At 45.4% G+C, this 23,997-nt stretch overlaps 2 protein-coding genes across 4 annotated transcripts in view; both read right to left on the reverse strand.

Annotated features, from left to right (window-relative positions):
• Positions 1-530: 530 nt before the first annotated feature.
• On the reverse strand, positions 531-5,020 carry LOC139802970 (uncharacterized). Of its 2 annotated transcripts, none has more exons than XM_071758667.1 (2): positions 4,884-5,020; positions 531-3,053 (listed from the first exon to the last, which is right to left on the reverse strand). In XM_071758667.1, the coding sequence occupies exon 2, from the start codon at positions 3,049-3,051 to the stop codon at positions 2,059-2,061; it is 993 nt and encodes a 330-aa protein (XP_071614768.1). In that variant the 5' UTR covers positions 3,052-3,053; positions 4,884-5,020; the 3' UTR covers positions 531-2,058. The 2 variants fall into 2 exon arrangements, with proteins under 2 accessions (XP_071614768.1, XP_071614769.1); XM_071758668.1 differs by lacking the exon at positions 4,884-5,020 and adding an exon at positions 3,137-3,272.
• Positions 5,021-12,030: 7,010 nt separating this feature from the next.
• ADAMTS2 (ADAM metallopeptidase with thrombospondin type 1 motif 2) overlaps positions 12,031-23,997 on the reverse strand; it is a 170,428-nt gene continuing 158,461 nt past the window's right edge. For both annotated transcript variants that reach the window (XM_071758671.1, XM_071758670.1), the window contains exons 19-22: positions 23,493-23,700; positions 22,717-22,846; positions 21,234-21,323; positions 12,031-17,136 (exon numbers count right to left, since the gene is read on the reverse strand). In XM_071758671.1, the coding sequence (XP_071614772.1) occupies positions 16,673-17,136; positions 21,234-21,323; positions 22,717-22,846; positions 23,493-23,700 (892 nt within the window). In that variant the 3' untranslated portion in view covers positions 12,031-16,672. The remainder of the gene's footprint in view (positions 17,137-21,233; positions 21,324-22,716; positions 22,847-23,492; positions 23,701-23,997) is intronic.

Below are 23,997 nucleotides of genomic sequence, written 5' to 3' on the forward strand. Positions count from 1 at the left end.
GGGCAGTGTCTTGAGGAGAACCTCAATTTTCCCTAAAGAAAAAATATACTTCAGGAACAGCCAATCTCCTCTAAAGCTTTATGCCTTCAAGCCTTGCTGCACCAAATCTGAACCACCAACTGCTCAATGGGCACACAGCAGCCTCCTGCTGAGCAAACCCAGAGCTGATTCCATCTCCTGCAATGTCCCCAGGAATCAAGGTGTTGAATCAGGGAATCAGCATCCCCAAGAAGTGAGGTGGGGAAGGCCCTTTCATGCCTCAGCCACAGGGATGAGGATTTTACCTACAGCTACAGAATCCTGCTGGTGCACAGGACCAATTGCCTGGGTCCTGGGAATGGAAGGCCTGACCCTGACAAACCTTAAAAAGCTTTGCAAGGCACTGAATGTGTGGGGAAAGGGCCCAGGCTCTGTCAGTGACCTGCTGGGGTGAGAGGCTGTTTGGGTGGCAAGTCATAAGTTCATGTGCTATGGACCATCCCTGCACTGAAAATTGTCACCCATGGTTCTGCAGCAATGGAAACAGCAGCTTGATTTAATTATTTTATTTGTTTCTCTGTCAAAAGCAGTGATACATGCAGTTGGCACAAGACTTGCTAGGCATCAGTGTCATAAATATTCACATGGAGAAAAAATGTCAGCAAGGCCATGAGGACAAGAATCACCTAAAGCCCAGTGTTCACCTGAGAAGGAAGGGAAGGATGTGGTGGAGGCAGGGCAGGCTGGCACCTTCTGTGATGCAGCTCTCCATCAGCTCTAATTGATGCTGGAGGAGCTTTCACTTTTGTTCTTCCTCTGTGGTTACTTCAGAAGCAGCAAGGAAAAGCAGTTCAGCTCCTTAGTGCTGATGTGTTTCAACAGGAGAAAAAATATTTGAGGTAAGAGATGAGAAGCTTGAGAAGGAGAAGCTCAGATATGCTCAGCTTTTGATCCTTGAGTGTATTTACACTCATGTTGGGACTGAGCAGAGGTTGCTTTCTTATTCAGTCTGTTCAAGGGTGGTTTAGAAATTGCTTGTGAGCATTTTCCTAATTGCAGCTTTCCATTGGTGTTTCCTGTCTTAGCTGAAGCTGAACCAACAGTCTGGTCTGCTCTCTTCTGTGCCAAAAGTTTTACTCCTGGTAGTAACAGGAGTTTCATATATGTTATGTGCTGGATGGTTGTAACATGCACGTGTGGGGTTTTTGTTTCTTCATGTTTCAGTTTCATAGCACCAAGAAAAAACTGTCAGCAGGTGAGAACACAGAAGCACAGGTGTGAACAGAAACCCGGAAATGATTATTTCCCATTCAGATAAATACCAGCCTGGTGTGTAGGTTTTTCAGCTGGCATCACAGGTTGTTTCAGCTCCAGGCCAGGCACAGCTCTGCCCACCCAGGCTCCTGGCTCTCCTCCTGCCACAGGAGCAAAGGTAACAGCATAGTGCCAGGGTAAGCAAGAGGAAAATCCCCACCCAGAGGAGCTGCAATAGTCTCCAGGTTGCCCTCTAGCAAATCCTCATAAAAGACTTCTTATGATTTAAAAAAATATTTCTTGCTGCTGCTGCACTCACAGATGACCTCTCCAGGGGAGTCCTGGTGTTGGCACAGTGAGTGTCCTGGTCAATGTGTCTGTCAGGGAGCACATTTTGTACTGTCCAAGCATCCATCAAAACGTTCCTTTCTGTACCCAGGTGTGAGCAGCATCTGCCTGCTTGGCATTTGCTGGACACCCCCAGTGCTTTGCAGTTCCTGCAGATCTCTCCTCCTCCCGAGCAGATGGGGTTTGTACTCTCTCCAGGTTTTTTGTCTGTGCTCAGGGCTGTTCTAGGCAGTCCATGGGGGCAGTTGCTCTATGAACTCTTCCCTTTCCAAAACAAGAACTCATTGCTGTTTCCACAGTGGATGAGACTCTAAATTTTCCCTTTGCCCACTAATGAGGGATATGATGGGTCACAAAGGTTTGCCTGAGTTGCATGCACATCCAAGCCATGTTTTTTGTGTAAGGGCTCCAAGGAGAGCTTGTAGGGCACAGGGTGGTTGTATCATGTGAATAGGATTATTCTGAGCAGCTACTTCTTCACACTTCAGCAATGGCTGGGAGCAAACAAGCTTTTATTTTTGCTTCTTTCCAGATAGATCTGTGCTCTGAAATCCAGCTATGGATCATGGATTTTTTAGCTGCCTGGAAGCACTGGGAGGAATTCTGCTCAGTGAGGACATCACCCATTACATTTTGGTCATGGTGAGAATTTTGTTTCCCTTCTTTTTCATCAGGTCCTGCTGCATTGAATAAACAACTCTGGCTCCTTCCAGAGCAGTGCAGGGCTGGGCTTCCCAGCACCTTCCCTCTGGATGAGCACAGTGCTGGCTCTGCAATGGTCAGGAGCACAGGGCTGGATTCTTTCTGACCATTGGAACTCCCTAAAACTTCTTCCTTATCTCTTCTAAAATACTGGAGCTCTGAGCAGACTGCTTCTTTCTGCAATGGTCTCGGGGAGGGAAGCCTTGGAAAACTGAACACTGGTGGCAAATTGGGTTTCCCTGTGGCTTTTTCATTTGTGGTTGGGGGCTGAGGTTCAGTGTTGGAGGAGGAAGAGCTGCACTGAGAGTAACCTGTGCTGGAGGTTTTACTGTGCAAAGAAGCCTTGGAGGAGCAGAGCTTTCCTGTGCAGGCATAGATCTGGGCCAGGGGATCATCTCTGGACCAGAAGTCATCTTCTGCAGGCATCACTTTTCCCAGGGGCACCACATTTGAAATGAAATTGGTCAATTTACATTTTGACTTCTCCTGCTGTTTTCCCCCAAGGGATGAAGACCACGACAAACCTTCAGGGGTCTTCAAGCTCTTTCTGCCCTGAACCCTATGGTTGCTTTCAGAAAGGCCCGGGAAGGTGGGTCTGGCAAGGTGGCAAATGGATTGGATGTAATCATCACTGGAATGCAGGTCTGGGCTGGCTGCAGTGCTTCCTGTGGGCTTTGGGTTGCTGGTGGAATCTTCCAGAACTTCCTCGTGGGTTTCACGTATGGTTGGGAGAGGCTTTGAGAGGCTCAGTCTTATCCGGGGTGCCATGGCTGCAAAGAACAGACCAGATGTGATCAGCATGTGAAAGACAGGGAGAGAAATCCTGGGCTTGTTTCTGTAAAGTCCATGCTACCTGAGCCACCTCCTGCTTTCTTAAGCTGTGTTTTTCAAGTTTGCTGGCAGTAATTTTATATTCCTGGCTTCATAAGGAGCCCTTGTGTACAACAGAAGACAAGTGATTAAATGCAGTAAAAATTAACAGGTTCATTAGGGAAATCAGCTCCTTTCTGAAGCAAGGTGAGGGGGGGGTGGCTGAGCAGTGGGTGCAGGTGCAGCAAGGGACAAACTGCTCCAAAATATTCTCTTTACTTAACACTCTGCTGGGCTCTTCACTGCAGCAGGACTCTGACTTTTGGACTTGTGTCCAAACTGGCAAGAGCTGATATCAACAGGAAAGGAGCTGATCTACCCCATGGGAAGCAGCACATAAATGAAGTGACTTTACAGCTGAACTCTTCTAGAAATTGTGGGTGGTAATGTGCAAACATGCATTTTTCTCTTTGTTAGTGGTTTTTAGGTGTAGTTACGGAGTGGCAGGTCCTTCCCTGAATGCTTATGCAGAGCCAAAGGGATTTATCTCCTGTCCTTTATATCCAAATAGGTATCCTCAACCCTTTTAATGATGGATTTCCATCAGACTGCTCCCACTAGTCAGATAAGCCTTTTTGTTGCAGTGTTTGCTGACTGTACTGATATTTTTTTTTTCAAAATACTCTTCTCTGTACTTTGTGTATCTACCCTTCTGGCAGAAATTACCACATAGCCCAGATCCTTTTTTTTTTTTTTTTTGTACAATCTTCCCCTCCCCAGTGGAGTTTGTATGTGAATAATCTCTCAACACAGTCTGGCTTTGTTGTGTGATTAAACACAAAAGTGCTTTGCCAGCTATTTTAATGTCTTGCTTGTCATTGCTGGAAACAAATCTGGTTTAGTTGCACCTCTCTGTGAAGCTCTGGATCAGGTATGGAGAGCAATGTCCAGGGCAGAGCTTGTGGGGTGTCCATCCCTCCCCCAGCTGATGCTGGTTTTTACTGGTTCTTATCTCAGGTAAAGTCAGTCACGCTGGGATTTGCTGAACTGAGAGCAGCAGATGTTTGTTTTAAACCTTATGGATTTTTCATTTCCTTTTCTTATGCTGCCTGCTCCTTTCTTCTCATCCCTTTATGCATTAAAAAGGTGGCTCATTCCCCTCCCCATAACCCCACCTCTTATCCCAGCTCAGCAGTGTCAGGACAGGGGCCTCCTCTGATCCCGTGTCACAGGGCAGGCAGATGCTTCAGAGAACCAGGACAGGGCACCTCGTGTTATCTTAAAATAGTGCTAATCATTAACTAAGTCCTGTCAGCGTGCCCTTCCTCCAGAAGGAAATTAAATTACCTACTTACTGTAAAACTCTTCCGATGGGGTGGATCAGTTCCAACCCAGATGTGATCCCCTTCACCCAGGGGCACCACACTGGCATGGCCCTGCTCTGTGACGAGGTCACCTTCTCACTGTCACCCACCATCTCATTGTCACCCACCATCTCACTGTCACCCACCATGTCACTGTCACCCACCATCCCACCAGCACCCACAACCCCACCAGTACCCCCCTTCTCACCATCACCCACAACCCCACCAGCACCCACCATCCCATGCTGCCAGCACCCAGCAGCCCCCAGACAACACGAAGCCCCCTTCCTTCCCAGCCCCACCAGGAGCATCCCCAGCTGCATTTTCCTGGGGATTTATCCTGGGGATTTGTCCTGGGTCCTTCCCAGCAATTCTGGGCACACAGCCCTCACTCAGACCCCAGCTTTTGGGACTCCCTGCCCTTACCTGTGCTGCTGCCCAGCGCGGGGTCGGGTGGATCTCAGCTGCTGCAGCTCTCCCTGTCTCTGCCTCCCTGTTCTGGGTACAGAGTGGATGTTGTCTTAACACCAGGCTCCTGCCTCCCGTCAGCTGATCTCGCTGCCTGTTTTGTTGCTGTTGCTAAATATATCCCTCTGGCTGCCTGCCCTGCCCCAGAGCCCGCATCTCACAGCCTCTCTGTAGCACTGGGACAGCGCACGGGCACCCGGACCCGGGGATGCTCAACAACAACAACAACCCCTGCTGCTCCCTCCATTGCCTGGTTACATTTGGTTTCATTTCCTCGCGTGAAACGCGAATGCCGTGGGGTGGTCGTGCTGCAGGAGGGGCTGAGCTGCGCTGTGTTTGTGTGTGTGTGAGTGTGAAAAGCCCTAGTGCCATCGTACTGCATTGATGAATGGCAAATCCTTAGATAATTTTTTTTCCAGCTGCTTTTGCTCTTTCTCTGCCTTATTTCGTGAGCAACTTCATGCCACGCCGCCAGGTTTGCCCGAGGGAGCAGGGGGTGCTTGCAGCATCCTTACCTGCTCTCCTCCTTCCCCTCTCCCTGACGTGTCCACTGTGGAGGCACTGCAGACACCTTGGATCCCTCCCACCCCCCATCTCCATTCCTCTGATCCCCCCTCCCACTGTCCCCAGCATCAGCCCAGTTGGTGTCTGGGCGAGCAGAACCGCACCAGGGCAGCCCCGCACCCGGCTCTGCTGCCTTTGACCTTGTGGGGCTCTGGGCAGGGGGGATTTGCCTTTGTTTTCTGGCTGATTAACGTGCTGCCAACTGATGGCAGCTCCAGGAGAACTCCTGTATCCCTCTGATGGCCTCTCCTGCAGCATCACCTTGGGTGGGGAGGAGAACATTTTGCAGCTGCATCTTCCTGCTGCTGTTATTTCCCCAGTGCTGTCCTTGGAGGGAGCTTTTTAAGCTCTGTTTCTGAACCTTGCTGCTGCTCACACCACCTGCCCTGAGCCTCTGGGAGGGCTGGAGAGAAAAGCAAAGATCAAAAATCCCCGCTTTAGTGTTATTGCAGATCATCTCAGTGTTACCAGAGTTCAGGCTGGAACCGGCTTTGGCTGCTGATTTGGTCGCCCAAGCCCACACCCATCATCCAGGTTCTTTCTTTATCTCCAGTGGAAAGTAATAAACAGCTCAGAAGTCTTCTGTATCCCCTCAGGGTATGGTTCAAAGCAGAAATTATTTGCTTTCTGGAGCTGTCATTTAGCATTTAAATAGAAAAGGTGTGCAAGGCTGAGCTGTTTGTCTGAACTTCTGATGCCAAACAGCTGAAGTTAGCTGGAATGACCCCTCAGCCTTCATGCATTAAGTTTACTAATAACAGTGATTAGCTGAGTTCCTGCAGGAGTAAGAAGCAACTGCTTAAATTTGTCTCTCTTGCTTGCAGGCACCATAATTACCACCTAATAGAAAAAAAAAAAAACCCTCAGCTTCCAGCTACTCTAAGCAGCTTTAGTATAAAGCTTGTGGAGACCACTTCATGAGGAAAATCACTGATCTAGCAAAAAAAAAAATCCCCATGTGCAGATGTGCATAGACACATTGTCTTTATATAAGTCTTTGAAACCACTCCCTTCCCCTGGAAAGTCCCTTCTCCTGGCTGGAAATGTCTCCTTCTCAAAGACTGTGTGGTTTGATGGAGCCAGCAGAACCAGGGTTGTGTGAGGCTGTGGCCACCCCACCTGCCATGGCACTGGCCCTGAGAGCCTCTGAATTAGGAAAACATCATCTCCAGGGGAATTTCAGACTCGGGGTTGGGTTATCTGGTGTATAACAAGGACAGAGCCCCTGATAAAACTTTCCTACGTCCCTCTGTGTGGTTTCAGTGGTGTCTGGTGGGACATGGCAACCTCCCCAGGGGCTGCCAAGATCTCAGGCCCCATGGCAAAAAGCTGCTCAAGAGCCTCCAAAGTGACCACCAAGGTCCTCAAAATGTGGTCAGGTAAGGTGTTTCTTTATGAAACTACATTAAAAATATGGGTTTGCAATACAAACTCCTTTATCTATTGAAATAAGTTTCTTCCAGATGTCTGGTGTCACCAGACACAGACCACACTTAGTCAAGTCCCTTTTATTGGAATTACTCAGATAAACCCCCATATTAATTACTTGTTCTCTATAATCTTTTGTACATTCTTGAAGATATGAAGATTAAAATATAAGTTTAAAAATACTAGACACAACCTAAAAACTACTTATAATTAACTCCATATAATTTACAGCAATCTGTCTTTTTTTACCTTAACCACAGCAGTTCAGTTCCCTTTTCATCAGGTGGCTTCTCAAAAAATGTTAATTATAAAAAAAAAAAAAAAAAAGTTTTTGAATGCTTGTTTATCTCTTCACAAAACTGCTGTAGGCATCTTCCAAGTGCTTCTGAGGATGTCTCTGTTTCTCCTGTGTTCATCCTCCCCCAAGAGTGTGGTGAATCAGAATTCCTGAGTGCATGAAAACCACAACCCCAGGGGATTAATAGCAGAAGAAAACAGCAAGTGCCATGGTGCTCAGACTGCTGAAGAGAACACAAGTTGTTAGCTCTGCAAGGCTTGGTTGAGTGTCTAAGATCCAAATGCTGTAGAGGTTTGTTTGTTTTCCTGCTTGATAGTTTTTTTTTTTTTTTTTTTTTTTTTTTTTTTAAATTATGCCAGTTTGGGGGAAAAACCTCAAATTGAAACAGTTTTACAGAGGTGCAAAAGTGTAAGAGGCAGCTCTCCTCTGGTCATTTTTGAAGCTTGTTGATATTCAGATAAACATATAAATTAACCTTTGGGAACCCTAAACAGATTTGGATCATTCTGCTACCCAAAGCCAGCAGCCACTGGACAGGCACCAGCACTGCCAAGGCTGCTTCAGAAATAATTTTGCTTTCCAGAGTAATGACTTTGTAAAGAAAAGGTCAAAGAGTAAAAGCTCTTCCAGGCTGGTTTGGCAAACTGCACATCCCTGTGGGTGGTGGGGAGCTGGACAGCTGTGCTGAGCTCAGCAGCTGGATGCAGGTCTGACCTGGTGGCACCCCTGGGACAGCCCCGTGATGCCACATTGCTGCTCTGCTCATGCCTGTGGTGACACAGCTGGGCCTTGGGCTGCAGTAGCAACATTCCCAGTTTGTGAGAAATCCCAGTTTTCAAGCTCCTCTGTTGGGGGACTGTGCCAAAATGGGCTCCAAAAGGCACTAAATTGATGGCCATTCCCTTCATTTGTTGATCACGAGGTCTCCAAGGGACAGTTAGGATGCCAGGATCCAGCTTTTCCAGTAACCCCTGGTAGAACTGTAAATTCACCATTTTTAAAACTTTTTTTTCTTTTTATTTGGCAGTTTCACCCTGCTTGGCATCTCCCCACCACTCAGCTCTGCCCTCTCCTTCTCCAGAGGAGCTGCAGCACCCAAAGCCACCGGCACAGCTCAGGGACAGCCCCCAGCCCCCGGTCCTGCTGCACCCCTGCTCAGGGCTTTTTGGTAAACTGGCAAATCTGGTGAGTGGGGCAGGCCTGGGGCAGCTGCTGCCAGCTGGTATTTGAAAACATGTCAGGGGGGTCAGGAGGGGGGCAGTGGTGATGCCATCCTGTTGGCTTTGCTGTGCTGTAGCTCTTGCCAGGGACAGGGTCAGCACGACCCTGAGCATCTCCACCCCTTGCTGCAGAGCTGCTTCTCTCTTCCGTGTTTGTCATTAAAAGCTCAGGAAAGGAAAACACCTGAAGGCACTTTGTGCCAGGTTCCAGGTGATTGGTGTTCTCTAATTATGTCCCCCAACCCATTAACCTCCTGCCCAGCAGCCCTAAGTGGATACTCCTGTGAAACATTCACAAACTGATTTCCTATTAACTGGAGGGAGCTGGGTTGGCAATGGGGCACCCACTGCTGTTGCCTGGACTGCAGCTCACACAGGTAACTGGTGGTGGCTCCTTGGATAGCCAATGTAATTGATGAACACAGATTTTTCTAGAAATTACTGGGTATTTCTTCATCTTTGCAAGCAAGGAACCTGTTGCTGCAAGACCTGGGTTACTGCAGCCATTTAGCACAGGGCCTGTTTGCAGGAGCTGAGCTCCTCATCCTGTTGGGAACAGGGGTAGAGTCCTTTTGGGAAGCTTTGAAATGGCTCGGAGTGACTTGGGCACTCAGTTTCCTTGGGATTTCAATTAAGCTCAGAAAATGACTTCAGGGAGACTTCACTGGGAGTTTCTAGGCCATGCCACTGCCATGGGTTTGCCAGCCTGGCAAAGAGCTCAGTGCTGCTGCAGCCTTCTTTTAAAGTGGTTTGAAGTCACAGAAAGTGCAAGCCATGGTGGTGACTTCCCCTGGGAATCCAGCCCAGAATATTTCTTTAAAATAATATTTTTATGTTTATATTCTTACTGTTTTGCAAAAGGTTACCTTGTGTCTTTGTGCACATTAATTTTCCCATGTTGTTTTTAGATTGCAGAAATGTCCATCCAGGCTCCCCCAAAGCCCCTGACCCTCCTGAAGCACCCAAAGGCTGATGCAGATTTATCCCTTTTGGATGCACCCACAAAGGGGCTGGGGAGCTGGGTGCTGCTGATCCTGCAGGGCTCAGGGAAGACCCTGTGCTACCATCACAGAAAACCACCTCCAACCCAGGTCCCAGGAAAAGCCCCGTGTCACCACCAGCCCAGGATGCCAAGCTGATTGCAGTGGCCACCTGAATCATGAGTGGCCCAGGGGCACTGGCAGTGTTCAGAAAATCTGACGCCTCTGTACCATGGGAAGCAGCAAACCATACAAATGCTGATGCAGGAGAACTGCACTTGCATAGCTCTTTTCCCAACCCTCTGGCTTGTCTGGATGTGGGAAGGGTTCTGAACTTCTTGTGCTACTGACCCCCCCTTCTCATGATACTGATCCAACTCTCCAAGTAAAATAACAGACCAGACTTAGAGGACAAACCTGCTGTGCTGAAGAGTGGGTGGGTGCCCAGCTCCCAGGAAAGCCCCATCTCCCCCTTTGCTCTGCAGACTTCCACTGCATGCAAGCCCAGCTTTTGTTTTTCAGGCTTTTAGATCCAGAGATCAAAGATTCTGAAAGCTGTCCTGGTCTATCCCACAGATCCCCAGTTTGAGTAAACCTGCTGTAAATGACTTGTGTGGAATGAGAGATTATTTAATCATGGACAGCTGCAGAACATCCCAGTCACTTGCAAGCAGAAAGGGACCTCTTTCCACTGCATAAATGATTTATTACAAACTGCTGAGCACTTGGATGTGAATCCAAACTGCTGACTCACCCGAGGTGTGTTTGTCTTCTATAGATGTTGCGTATTTTTAACTAATTTTTTTAATCAGGCAAAGCTATTTTATTAATGACAACTCTCAGTGGAACCCCCTGCAGTGTTACTCTCCTCTAAACTTTATGCTATCAGCTGAAGTTGGGCTGTGTTCAGATGCCCTAAGAAACAGCAGTCTCAGAGAAGAACTTTATTGCTGAACTATTTTTGGTGGTTCGGGTGGAGAGTCTGATCACAGCTCTGTTTCTCCACTGCTGCTGCTGTCTGGGTTTCCCTCTTGCAGGTTTCATTCTGCTGCTTTGTGCCTCAGCTGCTGGTAAGGCCCAGCTGGCTGTACAACAGCATCTTCAAATACACCCGTGCTGTGCTGGGGACTGAGCTGAGCAAGTTTGACTCCACCAGGTCCTTTCTGCAACCCCAGGATGCAGAGAGCCCTTCTCACTTCCCGTCTCTCCAGGGATTTTTCACCCCAGTCCAGTGGCTGTTTCATAACTGTACTTGTTGTGCCCTGCCACCATCTAGTGGTAACTCAACCAGAAACATCCAGAGAGGTGAAGCAGCCTGAGCAAAACTCTCCATCACTGATGGTAAAGCCAAGTTCTGCCTGGGGTAGGATGGATGCAAGATGTGATTTAATCTGCTAAGGCACACGTTGGGTCAGCAGTGACAGCCCAGAGGACAACTCACAATATTCCCCCCTAGAGATAAGGGAGATTTTTAAGTAAAAAACCTCTGCTGCTTCCCTTTCTGTTTGGCATCACACCCACACCAGGGAATGATGCTCAGGAGCTTTGACCCCTGGAGGGCCCAGTGCCAGCCCTGTGGGGATGTGGACCTGTCTGTACATCTGTCTGGGCTCCCATGTGGGTGCCAGGGGTTGCCCAGGTGTGAAGAACAGAATCAAAGGGGATAAAAAGCTGATGTAGGGCAGGAGAGGAAGAGCTGGCCTGCTGTAACTGGTATCTTCAGGCATTTCAGACATGGAGAGGAAGAGCAGGGGGAGGAAGGGCATATGTTTGGTCCCACTATGGATGTTTCTCATGTCTGGAGTTTGGCTGTGAGACCCTCTCCTATGGTCACTCTAAAAACCTGCAAATTCTTTGTGTTGGGAAAGCAAAATTAACTACACCCCTTGTCACAGCTTAAAATCAGATACCAATTGTCACAGTAAATGAAGCCCAGGTTTTGACTTGGCCATGGTCTTATCTGGGCATTTAAGAAAGCAAATGTCTTTTTTATAGTGAAAATGCTGAAATGGTTTGTTAACCAGTTAAAGAGCAGGTTGGGCTTGAATGCAGTGCATGGTGCTAAGTGAATAATCAAGACAAGCAGGCTCTTTAAAATCCTCAAGCAACAAAACTGAATTAGCTGGAAGAGATTCAGTTGTGCTTTAAAGGGAACCTGGCTACGAGTGAGCAGGATATGGGAAGAAAATATATGCAAAAGTATTGAATGGAAAGGAGCCATTATTTTATCAATAGAACATGCAAAGTGAAAGTTGCTCATCAGTCCTGAATAGAAGCCCAAATAATTGAGCCTTGTAAGGAGATGAATACATGAACCAGGATGGATTTCATCAGAGCATAAGGGATGAGAGCCTCAAGCAAGTTTAAGTTATTTTGATTAAATATCTATGTAGTTATCAGCTGAGGTTTTGGTCCAATGGCTTCATGATATTTCTCCTTGGATAATGGATGTTGTAACCAGGATGCAGGGCTTTGGCAGCAAGTGTATCCCAATTCTTTAAGATTAAATTTTCAACATTAAATTGCTTTTGAGTCAGCAGGTGCTGGTTCTTCCTCCCCCAGCATCTCTAGATAACATCACTCCAATGAAAAAAGCACAGGGAAAAGTCAAACACTTTGCAAAAGAACACAGACATTTGAATTTAATAAATTATAAAATTAAAGATTCTAATTTGTATATACATTTTTAATATACAGGAAATGGCTATTTATTGCAATTTCTGTTAAGGCATATGTAAGTGAATGGAAGTTGCATATAGATATACAGATGAACATGGCTAATACTGTGCATTGTAGGTGAGTAAATAAGACATTAAATGCATTATGTAATAAAATAAAACATAAAACCCTTTGAGGACTGGTAAAGCACCATTTCTAGAATTCTCAAGATATCTGAAAGCATTCTATGGAGATGTTGTGAGACTCTAAATATTGAATGGATAAATGATATAAGAAGTGATGCTATTCATAATAGACTACAGAATTTTTAAAGGAATGTTGGTGAAAAAAATGGCAGTAGATTGGAACCAATGTAACCAGGACTGGTTTGAGATATTTTTAGGTTTGTTTTTTTTTTTCTCCATGAGGGGCTGTCACTCGGATTTTAAGTTTAGACCAACAGAAAAATGACAATTAAGAAGCTGTGTATTTGCATGGTTAGATCACAAAATTCATTACCTAATGGGACCACACTACTTTAGCTCTCAGGTCTCTGAGCTGGTCTCTGCAGGAATGTATTTACCTATAAATCTGCTTGCTTATTTGCTGGGGATTAAGTGATATTAAAATACCACTTCCTGCTTAGTGTGTTTCAAAGTGCAGTACCTGGGCAACAGAAGACACATTATAATGATGCTCTTGCCCAGTTACAGGACTGTAGAAAAGAGTAAACAGTAGTCAAAGTTGAACCAGCCAAAAAATGAGCAAAATTTCCCCTGCAAAGCAAGAAATGAAGACCAGCTGAGAGCAAAACCCTACCAATTGCCTTGAGCTGTTTTTTCTTTATGAATAGAGCTCTGCTCTGTGTTCTCAAATAGCAGTGAGGTACCTGTGCTTAGGAAATCACCATCATGGGGAACTGTTGGAAGAAAAAAACCAACCACCTTCTGAAGAACTCATGCCAGCTTGAAAAGAAGGCATCTTTCCTCATCTGAAGAGTTGTTTGGTTTTTTTCCCCTCATACAGCAAGACTGTAAAGAGAAGGTAGCAGTTGGCTGTGCTCCATAAGGAGATGGACCAGGCTGTGTCCAACAGCATCTCACTGCCCAGAACAATTTAAACTGAAGCTGCTCCTTCAAATACCATTTCAGTGCTCCCCAAATAATGGCTAGAGAAATATTCAATAGAGTTAAACCCAGTGAGAAATGAATTAAATTAAATCTCCCAAAAGGTGAGATTGAGAAGGGACCAAGCCCTTCCTAAACACAGATGCCACCAAGCATTGCATTGGGTCCCTAATGAACACCAGATCTTCTGTAGCACCACACCAGCCTTTTGGAGGCTGCTCCTGCTCCAAGATGCAGCAGAAGTTTGCACCTTATCTAGAAAAGTGTTTTTGGTTTTTTTTGATTGCAAACTGACTGAAGAAAGAACAAAGCAGTCAAGTTCCTCTCCTTTGAACAAATGTTGCAAGTTCAGCCAGAGTGCCCATGCCACCCATTAGCAAAAGAGCCCTTGTGGGAAATGGCCTTGCCCAGCTTTCAGCATTCCTGGCCACTGGGAGACACAGCTGGAAATGTCTAGCACACCAAGACCTTTTTGGAGGTTGGGTGCCTGCACTGGAAGAGGCCTTTCCTCAGGATGTTTTGCAGAAAGTTCACTAGAAGTTGGACCAAATGAATTACTACTCCACTTGCTACTGGGGCATCACTTCTAAGTCCTTTGGACAGAAGAGGCTGGATGTAAGACAGCACCTGAGCTCTGGGCATCTCCTCCTGGTTGACTAAACCTATTCCTGAGGCTAAAGAAGCACAGAAATTATTCAATGCTTTATCTCAGGCTCCTGGAAGCCAGAGTCCCAGAGAATAAGACTGGTACCATTCAGGCAGCATAATTCTACCTCCTCACTTGCATAACTTCAAGCCCCAACCCCCCCTCTACCCATGAGTTTGTGAGGGTTTTTCCTAAGTTTATCGTTGCTTGGATGCACTTCTAGGCTATGAAATAGCTGAGGCTTGTGGTTTATTTTTATTATCCACAGAGCTAAAAGCAGGATACTAATGTGAAGGGGAAAAAAAGGAGACTTACACTGACCACATCTGTGCAAAGGAAATGTGACAATACTCACTGAGTCTACAGGCTAGGAGCCCAGCTACATCTTGTGTCTCCTGTGGCACAGGCAGCTGGAATGATGTTGATTTAGACACGTCTTCCTTGCTTATAAATAGCACGGAGGGTTTCTTTTCCCTCCAGTGCTCATCACTACACTGCTCTGCTCTGCACAGATGTGTCCTGATCCTGCACCACTGCTAAAACCTGTCCTGTCTGTTGGCAGCCACAAGTCCCTCGTCACGATGCTCACGGGCCAGCACCAGGCTACTGGCTCTGAAAGGGCAACCAGGCCATGGGCTGGGGCAAGCAAAGGGCCCTTGTAGGCAGCTAAAGCCAACAGCCTCATCTGCAGGAAAACTCTCAGTGTTTCACGAGTTAAAGTCTGAGGAGAGACTCCTGCCACTGCCCCAGCCAACTGCTGCTCAATGCTGCCAAACTGCAGAGCTTTAGTTTTGCTTCTCAAAACCAGAACAGATGACTGAGTTGCTTGTGCTGGCTGCTGCTTTCACATCTGCAGCCACATCTGTTTGGTCTGGGAGATGTTTTGTAGTGCTCTGGACTTCTACCAGGCCCACTACACTTCCCAGACTCCACAGTCTTCAACGTAACTCCCACCTCTGTACTATCTGAGCAGCTCCAAAATACTCACCCAAAGGTATCACCTCAGTCCTCTGTAAGAAGGGCCTTTTGGTGCCCTCACACCAGCTGAAAACGTTCTTTCTCCACTTCAGCTAATATCTCCAGAAAGTATTTGTCTTAAAGCATATCTTGTCCTTCAAACACTGCCGGCCACAGCTCAGGACAGAGTTTTCATCATGGCAGGGCTGCAGCCACTGCTCCTTCAGCCTCTTGCTTCCTTTTACTCAGCACTGGCTTGTTTGGGAAGCTCATTCCACTCTGGTGGTCGAGGACAAGGTCACAGGGTCATCTTGCAATACTCCTGAAGCTCTTTGCCAGCAGCCAGGCCACAGAATTCCTTAAACATTGCTGGAAACTCAGCACATGGGTAATAATTATGTGACTACACACAGGCTTTTTACTGGCACTGCTTGAAACTAAGACCAGCTCAGGCTGGAGGAAGAGATCTAACTCTCAGACTGGAAAAGCTGAACTAGGAGCCATCAGACCTACCTAGTGGTAAAAGTATTTCAGGGAAAACCTCTGCAGAAGGTTTACCAGCAAGAAGGAAACAAATGGTAGAGTCCAAGCCAGGAGAAGAACTTCTCGGATGCCACCCGCAGCAAGAGCCAGCCCACAATCCCTGACTCTGTGGTGCTAGAGCAATAAATTTTCTGATCTCCAGCCAGGAATTCAAAATGATCTATGAAAACCATGATGAGCATGAGGGTAAAGTAAGTACTCAAAGGGCTGTCAGGTTACATACCTTAAAGTTTCTAGCAGACCTAGTACCATGAGTACACGTGTGTGTGTGGATGTGCATCCATATGTCAGGGCACAGCAAACAGTTGTTCACTTCTGCACCCATAAAACTCTCCTAAGGAAAGGAAGATAATACAAAACTATTTCCTCGAAAATAACCTCATCCTATGGGAGAAAAAACCCTACATTTTCCTAACAAAGCACCAAAGAAGCACCAAGAATTGAGTCATCTTTACCTGAAACAGTATGCGGGTAGAGAAAATTATTAGACCAATAAAAAAAAGCACCAACAAAGATTACTGAGGCTGTTGCATTACAGGAACCTAGACTATCAAAAATATGGATAATTGTAAACAGAAAGACTAGGATGTTGTCAGTCCAAGTTGGCCAGATCTACCCCACTAAATATCTTGCATCTGTTAAAAAATTTAGGAGAATCCTTTGAAATTATTTATGGAAATATGTAAAGTAACGTTTGCCAGCTTTTAATTTACAGATAAATATATGGCCAAAGAATTTTCTATCTATTTTCTTATGCAGCCCTGGTTCAGAAAGCTGTGTAAGCACATGCCTGGCTGTAACCAGAGGAGCAGCTCTACCAAAGGCTTGGGCTGGCACATCCGTGAGCACCTTCCTGAGCCAGGGGCTGCGTTAGTGCCCGGGTTGATGCAACACCCAGAAGCATCACAGGATTGCTGACCACCTGTGAAAGGGGTTTATTTTCTCTTGGGTCTGTTTTCCTCCATGCTAAGTGTAACTCATAACTATTCCCAAGCAGTTTTATACAGGCATAGGAGACTTAAAGGAGCCCATAAACAAGAAGTCTGCTAACCTGGCCTAGGTGTTAGGGCTTGTTTGGATTCAGTGAAACACTGTAATGATATTGCACTAATACTCTACCCTGTAAACCTGCCCGTGAAAGTGTTTGGATTAGCACTGATGAAACAATCTGTCATTTCCATTTATAGTAGGCTTTAGAATTTGGCATCTCCACCATAGCACCACTTTGATTTCTCCTCATTTTTAGTCTCTTGGACATGGGCAATACTATGATGTTGGTAACATCTCTATAAGAGAAAAATGTTGTTTGTGCCATATTTCCATGTTTTAGTTTATTTTCCTAAGAGTCTCTTTTTTCCTTTTCTCTGCAATCAGCTCCTGAATTCTTTGATTCCTTGTCCTTTCATAAGGTATCCTCCTCCGTGTTATGATGTTGTGCTGCGGGACCTCGTTATCCAGCCCGTGGATTTTATAGGGAACATCCACGGCGTTGATTTCTGGGTGCTCCTCAGTGGCATTGGAAAGAGGTGCAGGGGTTTTGGGAAGAAGAGGGGGGCTGGTTGCTGCCTGTGTGGTGGAGACTCTCATAGGAGGGGTGAGGGTTGTCAGGAGCTCCTCCTCAATGGCATTATTCTTATTTAGGTTAGGGTTGGTTACATTGTTGTCCTCTGTTATGTTGCTGTACAGATTACAGGACTTGCAACACAGCTTATTGTAACCAGGAATGGAGCAGTAACGAGACAGAACCTCCATGCGACAAAACATTGACTTGTCTCCTTGGCAATGATCTTCTGAAAGAGAGGAAAGAAACAGATAAATAAAAAGCACCCTCACCTTAAGCAGAAAAAGTAACACAGCTGAAGCTTTGGTAGTGAGCAGAGGGTTTGGTATTTAAACTAGGATGGCAAAACTGGCAAATGAGCCTTTTTTTAGGCAGAAGCAAGCTTAATATTAAACCTAAGAGTCAGCTCATTTGAAGGGATGTGAAAACCCATCTGAACTCCTCGTACCAGCTCCCTCCACAATACAGACCACAACACTCTGATTTTTGGCTTCACGTTCTTGAAGTGGTGCCCTGAATTCTGTGCAGCCACAATGAATTTCTATTTCTATTTATTTATCTAGACTGTCTCAATAAAGGTGTCTATTTCGATGTGTACCATCTAACACTTGGAATTAACCCATTTCCCATTGGAGCTATTTTCTCAGCTAGGTACCTCCACAGCAGCATTGCCTGACCATGTCCCTCTCTTGAGAGAAAAGGAATGCATTCAGCTCAGGCCTTTCTCCTCCTCCTAGAAGGGAGATGATATTGTCAGAAAAACAAATGCCAGTGCCACTGGGATTGTCTGGGAGACTCAGTACGAAGCCCTGTTTTTTGTGGCACTGACTGGAAAACTGGAAAACTGTACTAAAGGAAGGAGGAATAATTGGTAGGTTTTAAGCTGATGATAGATGTAACAATCATCTGCATTATCATAGCAGTGCAACAACAAATCCTGATCTTGCTGAAATACAGGTGACAAAATGTAGGCTAAGGCATTAAAGGAGAGCTGGTCACACAGTTTTTACTGTCCAAAAATCAGAGATTGTGCAAGCCTGTGTGATTTCTGCTCAGAGGAGGCAAAGGACCATATGAACTGATGGATGGTGAGGGGTCAGCAGGCTCCTTGGGGAGAAAGCTGCCTGACCCCCATCCTATGTACAGGGTCTGCACATCTCCTGTGCCTTCAGGCTGTAGTGATGGAGCCAGGAACTATCAGGAACTGCAGTGAGGAACAAACCCCACCACACAGCCCATGCTGAAAGGAAGAGAAGCCAGAGGGCTTGGAGAGGAGAGTGCTGAGGAGAAGGGCAGACTGACCAACACTTGGCAGGAACAAAACATTGCATCTCTGAGCAGAGTTCCAAGACAGAGATGACATCACTTCTGCCTCTCTCCTTGCTCTTACTACAGTTCCACCTACTTTTACAGTAAAGGATGAGTAACTCCAATTCTTGCCTTTACTTAGAGCCTGCCCGATGGCAGAGGTTGTGCTCAAGTCAGGGTGTTGCTGGAGCACTTATTTCACCATCCTGCTCCGAGCACTGACTTACCCAGCCAGCAACCTTCCAGCAAAGTAGAGAACAGAGCAGACTCAGAGATACCAAGTGAACTCAGAAAGTGCAGGTGTTGCTGCTCCACTCATCCTCAGTTAAGAAATCAGGGCATTATAGGTGTTTAATTGGCAAACATATCAGTCTCAGGGAAATAAATAACTCTTGCTGTTGCTTTCAAATGCTAGTGCTGCCTGAGGAAGGTGGAAACACCTCCCTTGCATTGTATTTGTGCCCCAGTTGTTGCAGAAAAACAACAAATTTTCAAATGTGTCAATTCATTTACATATTTTCCAAATGCTAAACTGAGAAGCTGCTGAAAATAAACAATTCCTTCCTTAGGAACCTAAGAATAGTACCTTGGTTTTGGAGACGTTTTCAAACCAGTATTTAAGAGCTGTAACTGTTCATCTGTGCACGCCCGACTCTATACAAATGACTACATGTGCATATAGAGCTTTATAGAGAGTTTTACATACCATGTAGAGTCCCCTTTGAACATTTTGCTTTGCATTTGCTGCCCCAAATGGCTTGCAAAATAAAAGCCAACAGGTATAACATTTAAATGTCATTTCAACAAAGCAGATCTGTTCTTGGCCTTGTAACAATCACTAAAAAGCACCTTTAGAAAAATGCCTTTTTTTCCTATAAAAACCATGTAATGCCAAGCTTAAAAATACATGAAAATAATACTGCATTATGTAATGATGTTTAGTGGCAGCTGATAAGTTATATAAATAAACTCTGTGACTTATGGATGTCAGAATGAAATTTTTGTCCTCTATCCAAACCAAAGTATCCAGATTTGCTGAACTTTTATTTATTTTCACTTGCAGTATGCATGACAGACTGGAAGTATATCTTCAAAACATCAGTAAGAAAAAAATAAATCAGTTTCACAGTCACTTTGGTACACATTAGTCTCATAAAAAAATATTGAAAAGCAAACTGAATTGGCACATCTTTAATATTATGTTAAATACATACAAAACACTAATAAAATATCCCTGATAAACCAAAGTGCATATAGACATAGTGCACAATGCCCAGATACCTTATTGCACCATTCTCTATAGCCACCCATCTCTTGAAACATCACTAAACATTGTCTATTTAAAGGTAACAGTCATGAATATATTTATACAGTTAAACACCAATTATTTTACATAACAGTATTCAGTGCCAGATATGTCTTTGCTTTTTCACCTTGTCATGTAAATTGTTAACATGTTTCAGGAAATTATCATATTAACAGCAAAATTTAAATATGTGATCACATGATAATGACAAGTTTGAAGTGCTACACTGTTGACGACCCAAAGATTCAAAAATGCCACTTTTCCAAAGAATATGATCAATGCAATAAGGTAGTAATTTGCTCCAAGACTGCAGTTTTAAAGTCAATACATTTCTACTATTGGTACTGACTGTCACAAACAGTTTCATGACTTGTGAATGCCAAATCTCCAACACAAACATAGAAGGTGAAGCAAGAATGCAGTTAAATTTCAGGAAGTCAGGTCACAATCCTGGCTTGATGAGGATATGGATATGCACTGTGCAAATTAACCTCAGATTAAATTGACTACTTCCTAATATTTATCATTCAAGTAAAAACACTCCATATGAAGATTAACTCAAGGTACCAGTGTACTGTTTATCTTTAAAGCTGGAGCTGGTAAATTAATGCCATTGACATTTCAACATTAAGGCATTTTTCTAAAATTCTTCTAAGCCAAAAAAAAAAAAAAAAAAAAAAAAGCAATAAAAATTGAGGTAATTCTGTAGTAGTTCACACTGTTATGTTTGCCAGTTGACACATCTATAGAGCACACACACACACACACACACACACACAACCATACCAGTCAAGTCAGACATGCACATGGTGAAAAAAGACCAAAGATGTAATGAGTATAAACAGCTCCACGCCGAGCAGCTGGAGACATAGTTGATGAAAACATCCTATTGCCTCTGCCAGGTTCAGAAAAACACCACCACGCAGCCTTCAACGTGGCCCACGCCCGTTCTGCTCCGGTTTTGCTTCTAAAGGACCCAAAACCGGCAAAAATTGTGTGAAAAGGAAGGCAGCGTTTCTCAAGGAAAAATATTTCAAACCATCACCAGGAGTTTGGTGAGAGCAGGCAGCTTCGTAGCAGCAGAAAGTGCTGACAGAAACCAAGTTTCTTTTTCCTGGTGAGCCCTCCACGGGTTGCAAACATAAACGTGAGGGTCAGGGATAAAAAATGAGGAGCAAGGGTGAGTAAAGCGGTGGCAACGCAAAGGAAAATGGAATGAAAAAATTCTTCTACTCAACAGACTACCCTGCCAGCAAACTGAACCTAGAGAATTATGAGATTAGGGGTTTTAGATAAAGGAGAACTTTAGCACTACAAGGTGTCATTATTGTGATGTGATCACACTCACAATAAGTTCTCAGTTTTCCTATCAAACTGAACATCATGAACCAGTAAGAGCCTTTTTTCACCATCACCAAGCAACAAGCAAACCGATCCCAGCTCCCTTTCAGAGGACTGCAACATACTGTGGAGATCCAACTTCACACATCCAACACTTCAAGACCTCCACCACCAGTGCTACGCAAGCTCCAGAGAAGAAAGACACCGAGCACCAAGTGCCTGGTGTGAAAAAAAGATTCAGCCCAAGATTTAAACTTGGCAAAGTCAAGGGAACTTTCCGCATAGAGAGAAGAAGAGAGCAAAAGGCAAAGTCCACATTTGATGTGGCATGCATTTAAGGGCAAAGGCAGAGTTATAAATGGGTCTTTTACTTGAAGATATTTTCTGGATGGGGTAGTCTGGATCAGGTCTTGACAGCCACTGTATCATGTAGGTTTTCTTTGAAGGATCAGAAACGTTTCCTTGAATAGAGGGGGAAAAAAAAAATAAAAATGTAACACAACAAATGTTATCATCAAGTAGCTGACCTGTCAGATGGGGGTGAGCTAAGAGATTGAGTGGGTTCTGATGGTGAAGAAGCCATGGGAAGGCTTATGACCAGGCTGTGCAGTTTTGAGCAGAAGGTGCTGGTGTGCCACTTTCTACAACTTGTGCCCAACACTGAAGGCAGCCTGAGGGCCAGTTCTCCAGCAGTACATCTCACAGCAGCATTAGGACACTACAGATGTCCTAAGATCCATCCAGACTAGTTTAGTTACACTGCCTCTTTAAAATCTTTGTACTGCTGAGCATGATGGAAAGCTTGGTTCTAATTAAGTATCAAAAGCTACCCCGAGAAATATACCAAGAATGAAAGAAAAAATAGGAATTACAATAATAGGAATATGTAAAATGATCTTACAAATATCATTTGCAAACAGCTGAAAAGCTAACAAGGATAGAGGCATCATGTCCTGGATTCAGTAGGAGAAAATTTACTGTAGCTTAAAAAAGCTGAGTCAGAAAACCCTTGAAGACAATTTGTGCTCAGCAGAATGAAAAAAGAGCTTGGAACTGTCATGGGAGATGGTGAAAGCAAAAGAGGCATCTTTGTACATCATGCCCTTGATGAGCCCCAACACAGCAGCCTCTTGCCAAGCCCAGCATGGGACACAGGGCTGGAATCAGGCTGGACTTCTCATCCAAGGGAGCTGAGGGAGCTGTACAGACAGATCCAGCCATCACCACTGTGATGATGCCTATCACAGCCTCTCATGCTGTCCTGGGGCACCTAGTGCTTCCCACCATGAGAAGAGAACATCCACAGGCCACACAACAGCTCCACATTTGGAAATTCTGCTCAAAACTGGGCTATGGAGAACTGATACCCCAGGCAGATGTAGTACACAAGCAGAAATTCAATGAAGGCGTTTCCAATAAATACAATCACCATAACTTTTTTTCAGCAAGTAATACCTGGGGGAGGAGAGGGGGAGGAGAGGGGGAGGAGAGGGGGAGGAGAGGGGGAGGAGAGGGGGAGGAGAGGGGGAGGAGAGGGGGAGGAGAGGGGGAGGAGAGGGGGAGGAGAGGGGGAGGAGAGGGGGAGGAGAGGGGGAGGAGAGGGGGAGGAGAGGGGGAGGAGAGGGGGAGGAGAGGGGGAGGAGAGGGGGAGGAGAGGAGAGGAGAGGAGAGGAGAGGAGAGGAGAGGAGAGGAGAGGAGAGGAGAGGAGAGGAGAGGAGAGGAGAGGAGAGGAGAGGAGAGGAGAGGAGAGGAGAGGAGAGGAGAGGAGAGGAGAGGAGAGGAGAGGAGAGGAGAGGAGAGGAGAGGAGAGGAGAGGAGAGGAGAGGAGAGGAGAGGAGAGGAGAAACACTTACTTGGACACGGAGGTAGTCTGCAAACTCTTACAGTCTCTGGTTTGTTTTCTTTACAAAGTCCAATAGCATTGTCCCTGGTCCGGCACAGGACCGGGCGGTCCTGAGTGCCATTGCCACAGCTGACAGAGCACTGAAAAGAGATGCAGCAGTCAGACCCTCAGCCACACTTTGGAAACAATGGATTAGAAATCAGACTTCTGAATTTCAAACCACTGCCCTTGATTTGAACTGACACAGTGAAGTATTTGAACCATCGCTGTCCTGACAGGAGCAAAGCAAGAGGGAGAACCACTGCTTTTTGTGGTGTACCAGTAACTGTGAAACACTGCAAGAAAGAGCTTATGGTCTGAACATTAAAGAAACACCAGTAAATGCATTCTGAAAATAAAAGACAGTAAATGTTCATCTGTTGACAGTGTGCATTGCTTGTGACACCTATTCAATCCAGTGAAGATAAAAATTGTGCAGATGTGCATGACACAGCACCAAAATAAAATGTTGTATTACCAAACATAGCCATGTTTCTGAAACAATTTCATTCACGAATGCTGAGACAAACTGCAAGGATCCCATGTATCATTCCATGGGTGCTGGAGCCTAACTTGCTTAAGTGCCCTTAATCACAGTGTCAGAAGGCTTCAAGGTCTTTTTTACTTGAAAGAAAATAAAACAGCGGATCAAGAATGAATGGATTAGAAAGCAAAGTACAAACACCAAGATTTTCCTCCCTACGTTATAAGAAATGAATTGCTTGAGACCTGCAGAAAGAGCCTGACCTGTGACCAGGGTCCTATTCTCCACTGTGCTGGGCAGAGCTCCCTGTTGCAGGGCCTCCTGCCTTCTGGGCGGTCGTTGTTGCAGTACTTGGTGTGCACGGAGCGGTTGGTGTTGTCCTGCAGGGCTTGGATGCAGCGCACAGATCGGACCTGATAGCCAATCTTCCCACAGCTTCTACTGCAAGGCTCCCACTCTCCTGTAACCCATCTGGGTTAGTGAAAAGAGAAGAGGTTGAGTAAAATTCCCTCTTTCCTAAATTAGGTGAGTTTCCTAAATTTTCAAACTGTCTGTTGAAGTGTAACTCTTAAGCACTGTTTTAACAGGATGTTAATAATATCCTGCTATGGAAAAAGAAGACTGAAAAGACTTAAGCAGTTACATGAAGGGTTATTTGACCAGGTCTCTGAAAAATCAGAATAGGTCCCAGCTGCACTGTCCATGCTGAGCTCAGGCAAATCAGGGCCTCAGCACCACCAGTGGTAGGTTTGGGGGAAGTCAGCACTC

This window comes from Heliangelus exortis, chromosome 15 (genome assembly GCF_036169615.1).
Source record: "Heliangelus exortis chromosome 15, bHelExo1.hap1, whole genome shotgun sequence".
NCBI lineage: Eukaryota > Metazoa > Chordata > Aves > Apodiformes > Trochilidae > Heliangelus > Heliangelus exortis.